Below are 12,500 nucleotides of genomic sequence, written 5' to 3'. Positions count from 1 at the left end.
AATGTTATGCAGTTTCACATGAAATATGATTTTTTTTGGTAAAGAAATCTTTGAAATAACATTTACAATACAATTAAAGTATATCACAAAAGTGAGTACACCCCTCACAGTTTTTGCATATTTTTGAGTATATCTTTTCATAGGAAAGCATTACAGAAATTTCACTTGGACACAATGATTAGTGACCTTTTAACAACATATTTAACTCACTTGTTTACCACCACAAATGCTTGACACCATCTAAAGTATATTTGTTTATCTTGGTCTCTTCAGATGACACGACATGGTTCTAGTGATCCATATCCTTGGTCTGTTCATCTCTCCTGAGACCAAGATAAACAAATTTGCTTTAGATGGTGTCAAGCATGTGTGGTGGTAAACAAGTGAGTTTTACAAAAAAGGTGTATCCTCTCAATTGCCAAGCATGGTAGTGGTACTGACATGGTTTGGGGATGCATGAATGCTGTCAACATTGGCAATCTGAAATACACCTAAAAGAAACATGCATGTCAACATGCACTGTGACTACTGAAGCAGATCATGATATTCTCCATTGGATTGCATTCAAATCTCACACTAATCTATTTAAGCCAGATGCAGACTCAAAATGTAAAAGTTCAATGCAAAGAAAGGTTGAAACGCACACTGATGACCTCCCTTTTCATCCCTTTTCATTTCGTTTCATTTCGAGATGATTCCAGCCCACACAGCCTCTTCTCTACCGGATCTTAATCTGGGGTGTACTCACTTTTGTGAGTACATGTTCAAATATTAATGGCTGTATTTTGTTTTTTTCTGAGTGAACAAGAAATTTAAGCAGTTAAATATGTTGTTAAAAGGTCACTAATCATTGTGTCAAAGTGAAATTTCTGTAATGCTTTCCTATGAAAAGATATACTCAAAAATCTGCAAAAACTGTGAGGGGTGTATTCACTTTCGTGATATACTGTAAGTTCTATTTTCAGGGGACCTAGTGAAGATGGGGTCTATTGTAAAGGTGGCCACCTTCAATATAGGCCTAAAGAAAAAAAAGGGGGAAATCCTGGTTTGTGTTCATAGTACAGCCCTTGGAGGACTTAAAATTGGAAGTGGCGGATACAATTTGGCCCCTCAAATGAAAAAGGGTCCCCACCCCTTCTGTAAACCAATACCCTGTATCTAAATAACTGTAAATCACTTTGTGTAAAAGCATCAGCCATGTGTAATGTAATGAAGGTTCTAATGCATTAAATGAGCTAACAGGTGAGATATATATAATGGCTGATTTAGCAAAGCCGTGTTCAAACCACCCTTTTTTCCCTGTGCTGCCAAATGTATACGTCAATAATTAATGACCCAGATGTGAGCAATCTGTGATGTGTGTAATGATCAACCATATGATTTAACAGTGTGTGCTGGTGGGCCCTGATAGGCCCTGGTGATCCGAGAGCCGGTGTGGTACATATTTCAACAGGGCCCATTTGCTGTACAACGTCACAGTCACAGGGCCCGATTACACTGATCAATCAGCTCCCCTCTGCCAGTCGTCAGCTGCCGCTGTAAAAAGGCAGCAAATGGTCTTGGTTCACATCCCATTTGTGGTGGCTGACAGGCCATTTGAGTTGCAGAGAGAGAGAGGGGGAGAAGGGGGAGAGACAGAGCAACTGACAGAGAAAGGGGAGAGAGAGAGCGAGAGAGCAGCGAGAGAGAGAGAGAGAGAGAGAGAGAGAGAGAGAGAGAGAGAGAGAGAGAGAGAGAGAGAGAGAGAGGAAGCAAGAGGCAAGAATAACGAAAATGGGAGAAAAATGATGCAGGAGTTAAAGAGAGAGAGAGAGAGAGAGAGAGAGAGAGAGAGAGAGAGGGGCAGCAGAGAGAAAGATTAAGAGTCATTTAGTTCCCCGTTTCCTCTGATGTATAATTCACATGCCTAAGGAGCCGTGATGGAAGCTGGGAGCCTGGGCGTGCATGAGTGATGAGGTGAGACCTCACATTAGCGCAGCTAAAATAGCGCAGAGGGCCCGTCTGCAGCCCACAGGCGTACTGTACTGTACACGCAGCAGCCTGCAGGGCGGGACCAGGGGAATTGCTCCAACACTACGCAGCAACCTGAGCAATATTTCTGGAAGCAATTACGAAAAAATATAACACCTCGAAGCTCCATTTCAGGCAGCAGAGAACGAGCAAATAGCTTTCATGCTAATATTAAACACAGGCACTAAATTAGAACTAAATTGTGCCACCCACAGAGCAGAGTAGCTAAAACAATCTTCGTTATTATTTCAGTTAGAGACACAATTGTTGTTTAATATTAAATAGCAATTATTTAGTAGAATTAGAATTTTAATCCGATTTCTGCTAGACTAAACTAACTCCTGTGGCAGTTGCCTAATTGTCTGTATTCTGCTGTCCTTCTGTATGCTGGCTACTCTTTCCACCTGCTTCTTGTAATACTATATGTAAAAAGGGAGTTGTTGAAAGCGGGATCTATGGCATACGTCTGTAAAGCTGAGTATGTCTGATCTTCTGTTTACATCCACGGTAGAGGTGAAATTCTATATTGAGCATGAAATATAAAAAACTGTACCTTGGATGTGCTATTTTACTTCCAAATTACTTCTGCTGCGTTTCACATTATTGGGGACGATAAAAGCCCTCAGGGAGCGGCGCTTCACTCACGCTTTACGCAGCTCACTGCCCCGATTCGCTACCCTCCCACACTGATATGACAGTAAACGTCCTCCCGCTGTCACATCAACTGCGTTATTATATTAATCTTGGAAAAGATAACATCAAAAAGATATTACAGATATTGGCATTGCCAAAAAAACAAACAAGAAGAGAAAATAGAATGAGGGGGATGGTGGTTGGATTTATTTTAAAAAAGGCACTATTGCAGTATTTTCCAAAGAATTTTCCATAGAAGGGAAACAAAGAGTACCATTTAGGAAGATAAACCAAGTTAGTGCTTCTCAACAGGGGCTTTAAAGGTTGAGAACCACTGGACTAAACAATCACAAACTAAGTCTGTGACAACAGGCTCCCATTACTGTTTTGTGACCATGACGGTGACATAGACTTCAATCAGATTTTCAGGTGAGCAAGGGATAGGAGTGTTGTGTTTGTAAACGTGTTGTGAATGAAGCACACTGACACACAGCAGGTGAAATTAACTCATCGTGTTCACTTACTTGAGCCCCAGGCAAGACCCAAACAATAGAACACACCCTACCAGGGCAGTCATGGGTAAGTGGTAAAGGCATCAGACTTGTAGCCCAAAGGTTGCCGGTCCAAATCCTGACCTGCCAGGTTTGTGGAGTAATTAAATTAACAGTGCGCTTGCCCATCTTCCATGACTGAGGTACCCTGATCATGTCCTTGATCACTGTCCTGCTGCAATGCCCCTTAGGGGTGCTGTTTGGGGCTCCCCCTTTGCATGGGTGAGGCATAAATGCAATTTTGTGGAGTGCTGTGTCACAATGACAATGCAAGGTTCCCAGGTGAGTTTTCCTAACACAATGCTCTCATCGCAATTGAACTGGCCTGAACGGGACATGACATAGCCTGGGAAATTCCATGCTGCTTTGCATAATCATTCTGATCTGAAAGGCAGCGTGGATTCTATCCTTCATCGAGGGTACCAGAAGTTGCATGGGTAGCCTCCAGACTCTCAGTTGTGAGATCGTCTGGTGTCAACCAGGCAAGACACAACATGGAGATGTGTGTGTACTGTACTGTACCTGCGATCTCCTCCAGGCCGTTAGCCCTCATGTCCAGCAGAACGGTGCCGTTGAGGATGCAGGAGCGCAGCTCAAACAGGCTGTGAAGCGACAGGGTAGCCACGTAGGGTTTACTCCACCTCTCTCCTCCATCCTCCACATCCTCCTCGAACTTCAGCCACCTTCATAGGAGACATAGGGAGATAAAGGACACAAAGGAAGAAAAGAAGAAAGAGAATTTAGAGTGTGGCCACGTAGGGCTTGCTCCACCTGCCTCCTCCATCCTTCACATCCTCCTCGAACTTCAGCGATCTACACACATACAGACACATACAGAGAGAAAATGGACACATAGGGAGAAACGGTGTTAGACATACACAGAGATGAGCTTCAGAGTTTGGCCACAAAGGGCTTACTCCATCTCTCAACACCGTCCTCTACGTCCTATTGGAACTTCAACCACCTGTGGGATCGAGGGACATACAAATAAACACACACAAACACAATACAGATATTCAGTACAGACACTCGGACACACATACAAACTCAAACAAATGCACACACACACACACAACACATAGACATACACAAACACACACACGCACAGAAACGCACCGAAACACACACACACACATACACACACACACAAAAAACACACACACACACACACACACACACACACACACACACACACACACACACACACACACACACACACACACACACACACACACACACACACACACGTCAGCTTCCTAGAATGCCCTCTGCATCCCCCCTCCCCACCGCTCATCTCTCACGGTGCTGCCTAGCCTGCACAAGGACGTGGCCCTGGCAAGGTGACGTGCCCATATCCACTGCCCCGCTGCCAGCTGCTGTGCCATATGTGCCCATGCCCATGCAGAGTATATACACTGTAGACATCGCCCCAGCTCATTAGAGCGGTGACATCAGCAGCTGCTGCAGAGTCATGCCAGTGAGCTGTTCGCATTGACAAGCACACTATACACTCCATGACACATCACAGTGGACTTCCCAAGGTTTAATTTGATCATAATGAGGGTTAGCCGATGACGTGACCCGTGTTGGTGACAGTTCAAGACAAGGAATTATCTTACTGGTTATACTTAACTTGACGTGTCCCTGCATAACACATTCATAAATATGGAAGACAAAAGGACAGTCGTCATAATAAAAGTTCAACGATTGCAAAGTAGCATTGCCATTTTTGTCCAGAACCTCACCTGATTGCAAACAATCGTGCAATTTTTTTACTTTTGTTTTGACTAGTTGTTGTCCTTTCGTCTTCCGTGTTCATGAAAGTTTTGGTATGAATGTCTTATGAAAGAGTCATGAATGCTTCATGCAAAGTGTATAACAGCTGCTATGAATGTGTTATGAAGGGAAACGTCAAGTTTAGGGTTACCAAATCATGTTTTAATAGCTGACATATATAGCTGTAGTAGGGTTACACAGTGGAAAACAGTGGACTTCCCAAGGTTTCATTTCATCATAATGAAAGGCTAGCCGATGAAGTGACCCGTGTTGGTGACAGTTCAAGACAAGGAGTTGCTTATTAATGGTTGACTTATACTGTAAGGCTGAATAAATACGTATATAGACCGGGCTCAACTTCATCTGTGTTTTACCTTTGTTATTATAAAAGATGTGTACATGATTGTCACATCACAGTGCAGTGGACTTGCCAACTAATTTGAAAATAATGAGGGTTTGCAGATGAAGTGACCTGCGTTGGTGACATTTCAAGACAAAGGATTGCTTTTAAATGGCTGACCTAATAGCTGAATGGAACGGACCTGACTCAACTTTATATTAGTATTTGTAGGCAACTATACCTTCATTTTCAGCCAAGTGTGTACATTATTGGCACATACACAGAAAAAGTGCAGTTTAAATTCAACACTTAGAGAGTCGATTTAACTTCTTCTAGACTGTATTTGGTCCCAAAGAACTCTGTTAGTGTTGAATTAAGACTGCATGCTTTACTGTGTAATTACTGTATGTAGGCTATATGCTCATCATATACCGTAACATATTAAGCGTAAGTATACATCATCCCAGATTTTTTTGAAGGATGGGTGTACCTGAAAAGAGCCAAACACAGAAAAAATAAGCCTTTCAAAATACTAAAACCAGTTCAGAAAGACACAAATACGTAACCTCCTGCTGTAAAACCTCAAAATCTGAGATGGGATATGTTTTACAATGGATTGTCAAGGACACAGTGTATTGTGCTGGACACGGAACACTGAATACAATAGAAAATGGGAAAGATTCAACCACCCGAGCCTGATGTGCAATGAGAACATTTTGCCGTATTCATTTTTGAAAACGCATTGGTTTTGGCCTCTTGTTTACACGTTTACTCAGCATTTTAGAGTGCACATTTCAAAACTCCGGTTGTGAAAATACCCCATTGGCGCTAAAACGCACCTATAACAATGCAAGATTTTTTTTATTTTTGTCCACACGTTGTGTTTACATGGAAAATATCTGCATTCTAAGACATCCGCACATGTGTAACCAGCACCTTAAAGAGACTAATTTAACACCCAAGAGTGTTGATACTATTCTCTACAGTTGACACTGCAGAATTGACTGCGTGCCCAGTGCCTGTGGTGACTCATGCCATGACTACCCACACTGCTCTCTCCACAGCATCCACTGTTGCTTTGTCAGTCAGCCAGGCTCCTCCTGACACTTCTAGTAGCCTCACACAACGGGAGTTACGTTACGCAACAGCAGCAACACCGACACTTACGGTAATGCATACCGCTCAGCACTCAAGCCTTGGGGATGAGATTAAGCTAGCAGCACAACAGTTGTTCTCGCCATTGTCAGCCATTCTAAGTGAGTTTAGCAATTCATGAATTAAATAATCCGGCAACAGTGGACAACAGCGGACAGGATGGACGATAACTCCCTGACCGTGATACTGTACTATCATAGCAAAGAGCATGGGTTGCAAAAAAACGCAGTCGTCTAGCAGCTAAGCATGATACGGCCTGGGGCAGCGTATACGTCTGTTAGTGGTGCACTCCTCTAAGTGCACCCAAGCACCTGAAAGGGTTTCGTCAGGGGAAATGAGCATAGCAGTCTCTTCAAAAGCTTTAGAGCAGCGGTACTGTATGACGTGAGTGGTTTCAGTGGCGTGTAGTGTAGTGTAGTGTAGTGTACTGTACGGTGCGCATCCTTCTGTGTGCAGCCAGCGAGTGGAGTGCACGCATCACAAATGAGGACTAATGGAACACCCCCCTCTGTGCCGGTAAGCAGAGCAGCGCTGATCTGGAGGGGGGTTGTGGGTAGGTGGGTGGGTGCCCATGACAAGGGTGGTGATGGTGACAGTGGTGTGTCATCATCATTTCACGCACATCACAAAAGACACACGAGAAATGGATAAGGCTTCCAAAAATCTGAGCGTAAAGTGTCATGGTACAGTAGGCACGAAATAGAATAATTTAGGACTAAGCACCAAACCCTCCGTTTGCAGGCACGTCACAGTATGACAAAACAGATTAAATGTGTGGCTAATGATTTTTGTGCCTTATTTACCAATGGTCGTGTGTCATCACTTACAAAACCCTGAGTGGTGGGTGGTGGGAGTCCACAAATTTAAACTCTATTTTACCATTTGACTTGGTGGATCACCTCTAACAAACAGTTTTTTAAATGTATTTAAACTAAACCACTTTATTAAAACATAACATTTCTACCTGGTTGAAACATGTGTTTAAAAACTGTTTGGTTAGACCAGGGGTGGGGAACCTATGTCAAGGGCCATTTGAAGCCCTTGAAGCCGTTTTATTCGGCCCCTGACATACAGATTCACATGAAATATGACACATTTTGTAAAGGAATCTTAGAAATTCCATTTACAATACAATTAAGTTATATGCAGGGGACCTAGAGAATGTGGGGTCTGTTTTAAAGGTGGCTGCCTTCAATATAGGCCTAAAATGCTGAGGGAAATCCTGGTTTGTGTTCATAGTACGGCCCTCAGAGGACTTTCACGGCCCTTGGAGGAATTTGAAGTGGCCCCTCAAATGGAAAAGGTTCCCCACCCCTGGGTTAGACGAAGTTTCAGTGTGCGGCCTTCTACAATCCTCTTCCTGGTGGTGCATGGTATTACCTGGCGGTCTCCCTCCACTCCGTGTCCTCGCCCTCCTTCCAGCAGATCTCGTCCAGCTGGGTGAAGAGGTCGTGGGGGATGTGCTCCTCATCATCGTCCTCTGTGCCCAGCAGGAACTGCACTCTCTGGGACGGCGTGTCTGGCAGTCAGGGAAGAGAAGAGTGGGGAATCCTCATTAGTCATGAAACCAGGGCTTCCCAAACTTTTCCAGAGGGAACCCCCTTTCGGACTTAAGAATATTTTCGCAACAGATCACATTATGAACTAGTAAGGTTAATTAAGTCTGCTGATAATAATAATCTTTACCTTTCTTGATCTTAAAAATGAAACAGTACATAAACAATAGATCACGTTATGATTTTAAAGAGCAGAGTTTAGCAGGAATATTCCTCTTTATGATAATGAAGCTGAGCTGTAGCAGCAGAGGAGGGCTGGGCAGGGCTGGGCATGAAGAGGTACGTGGCAGAGTGATGAGAGGGATTTGCACTGATTTGGTAGAGGTGATCTGCACGAGTGAATGTGACACACTCTGACTTTGTGCATAATTGCCTCCTATTAGCACCATCAACACTGAATGAATTCAATTCAACCACTCCCAGAAAAAATAACCAAATGCCACTTTTCATTAAAAAAGAGGGGCAGGTAGGGCAGACAAAGAAAAAACGGGGACCACTTCTGGTTCAAACCCCTACACTACTGTGGGAAATCTGTCATAGATGCAGCCAATGTAGCCAGAAATGACTGCTCCCAAAAAATGTATAACTAACCCAAATCATAGCTATTTAAGCCTACTAAAACAGTCACTTGGAACAAATGCATCTTTTGGATTGGGTGAATTGTTTGATTGACAAGTAGAATGACGACCTTGACTGTCTTTACATTACATGACATTATACTACTTTACATTACATTGCATTGCTTTTTAACTTGCTACCTCTTGGCTCCCTTGAAGAAGAGTCGCTGTGACTCAACAGGACCATTACATTACATGACATCTAGCAGACACTGTCTTACTGTAAGAGGGGGAGTCGCGGCCGTCGTCCATCCCAGAGTCCCTCTCGCGGCTCCTCTTGCGGTGACGGTGGCCATGGTGGCGGTGTCTCCGTCGCCTCTTGCTGCCCAGTGGCACATGCACACCGATGTACAGAGTACGGTGGCCTGACAGGAACAAAATAGGCAGTAGGTTAGTCAGATGTAGGGTGTGGTGGAGGCAAGGAGGGATTACTGCACGGGCCTACAGGGCCCAGGTCCAGGGGCCCAACAGCCAAGGGGGCCCTGAAGCCCAAGCCTCTGTGCTACGTAAGGGATAATGTATTGTCCACACGTGACTATAGGAAAATATTTTCCCGACGAGGCGAATAACACTAGCCTCGCGAGCCATCCTACGTACTTCCGCCAAAGGATTGGCTCCACTACTGTAGTCTGGCCGTGCTTCTCTGTGAAGTGCCTGGAGCAGTAGAATTTTGATCGCAACGCCCCTCCAGAAAACAGCCAATAATCGACTACGCCCCCCACGTGGGGGCAAAAGGGGGACGACGCTCGTGACAATGACGTACACATCTGCGCCAGAGCCATTGGTCTGCGCTATGTTGTTGTTGAGTAACTGCCAGCGATTGGGTGAGAGGTGTCCAATAATTTCAAACCATAACTGAGTGCAAACTTCCTGCTTCCTACAATCGCTTCAGAGCAAACAAATGCCAGACCATGAATACGAAATGAAATGGTAGTATTATGGGATGGTCAGGACCAGGCTAGAATAACACCCCCCGACGCCGAAGGCGGAGGGGTGTTATTCCGCTTCGAAGGGAAATATTTTCCTATAGTCACGTGTGGACAATACATTATCCCGCTTATTATACAGCTTTTACCAACATTAGAAAGCATAAATAGTTAACCAGTAGTTTAAAATAACATGTTTATTGCCATTTTATAGCGTGCGCAAAGAAAGATAGTTCGTGGAACGCTCATAATTTAAAAAGGTTACCAAGCAACAGAGTTTGGCTACTTTCTAACTTGTTACAGCCACGTTGCGCTTCAAACTGTTTACAGGCTGCCTCGTTCACTGCGCGATATCTTCATAACAGGAATATTTCCATCTAATCGGCGACAGTATTCCAGAAAAAAGCATAGCAACCCAAGCACTGCTGTGCGCCCTGACCACCATTATCGATCCTGCTACAGGCAAAGAACTGTGCGCCGGATGGTTGGCTGAAGGAGGCAACTTCTACCCTACAGGCTACACCCTTGAGGAAACTGTCAACGAACTCCTCACTTGTAAAAAAAAAGAAAAATACTAGTGTTAATAAAAGATGTCACGACAGCGGCCGGCGGACAGTGACAGTTTGCTTTCTTGGAACGGCAACACTTGGACATGAGATGTTGCTGATGAATCCTGATGGGCTACCACTCGGCCTTTTTTGTATTAACTTCGTCAGGATGACATAACTGTTAAAATGAATCGCTGAATGAGACTTCTAGTGTTGTTGCAATTCGTCTTGAGACGTTTGAGAAGTGGTTGGTTACCAGAGCATCAGTGGGCCATCAGCAGCGTGCGTTAATCGCGCTGCTGCCATACTGCTAAAAATCAGAAGGCAAGCCATATCAGTGAAGATATGACCGATCTACTTGCGGAGTGATCTCTGAAGTGACCAAACTCGTTGCCATTGGCAGCGGGTATTACTAGGTGGGCATTACAGAAAAGTAGTGACCACCGAACGTTGGGTCCGCCCATTGAAAGTGAATGGGAGCTCTTGCAGCATTCTAGAGTGCTGTATAATAAAAAGACACACTTCATTATTGGTCTATATTTATGTTCTTATATTGTGTTCAAATTACACTTTTGGTAACTACATTTTCACGTTTTCTCGGAGGAGGAGAAACCCCTGAAGCTCCAACACTAACATCTTTTGTTAACACCCAAATCTTTTCTAAACTCACAATTCCATTGGAGGGGGTCCCATTCTTGTTGTCTGGCCCAGGGGCCCATGGAATCATACTCCATCACTGAGTGGAGTGCACGCACACCCAGAAGAAAACCATCAGCAGGTGCCAAATCCAAAAAGGTGCGTGTGAAAAAGGGCGAAGGATTTGCGCACTGCTTGCAAGTGTGACTTCACTTAATTTGATGAGGATAACAACGTTTCGAACTTAGATTTTCTTCAAGCAAAAAAAGTGAAAAGAGAATCTGAATCAGAAAGTAAAGCAGGCCCCAGTGCCCAAATCCTTTCCCCTATTACACAGTCAGATGCAGGCGACATTACTGATGTAGTCAGATGATACATTTCTGAAGTATCTTTTATTATTTGCTTGACCTTGCTAAAAGGAGTGCATTAAGCATTTAACATCTGCCACTGCAGTGTTTACAAACACACACACACACACACACACACACACACACACACACACACACACACACACACACACACACACACACACACACACACACACACACACACACACACACACTGGTTTGTGTGTCTTCCTATGAAAATTGTGCCGTGTGCCGTCGGAACAGAAAAAAATATTTTTTTTACATTCGTTTAAAAATGTAGGTTAACTACAACCCTCCACCATCTGCCAAAAAAAATAAAAACCAGGTGCTTTCTCTTTGCCTCCATTTCCTGCGGGAGAGTTTGAAATCATCAATCATCAGAGAGGCCAATTCCAGAGTATATTATTAGTACATCAAAAAGGCTGGTAAATAAATAGAATTAAGTGTAATCTGGATTAAAGGGTTGATTCAGCGACCTTTTGATGGGAGTGGATACTGACAGGCTAGCGCCTCCCCAGAGATACTATAATGACATTGGTGACGGAGGCTGATAAATTACTGCACTATTTTATTATTCAGGACCTTGCTAAAAGGAGGGCATTCAACATTTAACATCTGTCGCCACACTGTTTACTCATACACACAAACACACACACACAAACACATGCATGGACACGTGCACGCACAAACACACACACACCAACACATGCACGCACACACTCGCACTCGCACACACACACTCGCGCACATGCACGCAGTCGCACGCATGCGCGCACACACATACACACACACACACACACACACACAACTGACCTCTACTCAAATTTGTTATGCTTCTTAAATACGACATTAGGCAGCGCTATCAAGCACTTCAAAAGGACACTGAAGGGCAGTTTCATCCTCTCCAAGTTACTCATCCACTGTAGAGAGGAAGCACATAGGCTAGGCAGAAGGGTTGTAACGATACACTCAGCTCACGATTTGGTTCACATCACGATTTTTTTTAGGGGTTTCATACCTTTATTTTGACAGGATAGTGGAGGAGAGACAGGAAATGAGTGGGGAGAGACAGACGTGGAAGGATCTGCAAATGACCCGGCCCAGAATCGAACTCGGGTCGCCGGCATAGTAACCCAGTGCCCAGTGTTGCCAGATGTGTCTGACCAAATCCCGCCCAAAAGGTTCTCAAAAACCGCCAAAATGCGCTAAATTCCGCCCAAATGCAACAAATTACATTGACTTCTATGGGCCCAAAACGGCTTAAAAAACCGCCAAATGGCCAATTTTTCCCGTTTTTGCCCGCCGACGCTCATCCCAAGTAGCCCAATTGGGCGGGCACCCGCCCAATCTGGCAACACTGCCAGTGTCCTCCCATGCCCTGCCA

General features: G+C 44.3%; 1 protein-coding gene across 1 annotated transcript in view; it reads right to left on the bottom strand.

Moving 5' to 3' along the window:
• The window catches only part of slc4a10b (solute carrier family 4 member 10b), an 82,608-nt gene that overhangs the window by 44,119 nt on the left and 25,989 nt on the right, over nt 1–12,500 (bottom strand). Inside the window, exons 3-5 of the mRNA XM_063214054.1 lie at nt 8,860–9,003; nt 7,846–7,984; nt 3,717–3,877 (exon numbers count right to left, since the gene is read on the bottom strand). Coding sequence (XP_063070124.1) covers nt 3,717–3,877; nt 7,846–7,984; nt 8,860–9,003 — 444 coding nt within the window. The remainder of the gene's footprint in view (nt 1–3,716; nt 3,878–7,845; nt 7,985–8,859; nt 9,004–12,500) is intronic.

Source organism: Engraulis encrasicolus, chromosome 13 (assembly GCF_034702125.1).
Source record: "Engraulis encrasicolus isolate BLACKSEA-1 chromosome 13, IST_EnEncr_1.0, whole genome shotgun sequence".
Lineage (NCBI taxonomy): Eukaryota > Metazoa > Chordata > Actinopteri > Clupeiformes > Engraulidae > Engraulis > Engraulis encrasicolus.
The sequence above is the reverse complement of the archived record's forward strand: the minus strand, read 5'-3'. Positions and strand labels throughout refer to the sequence as shown.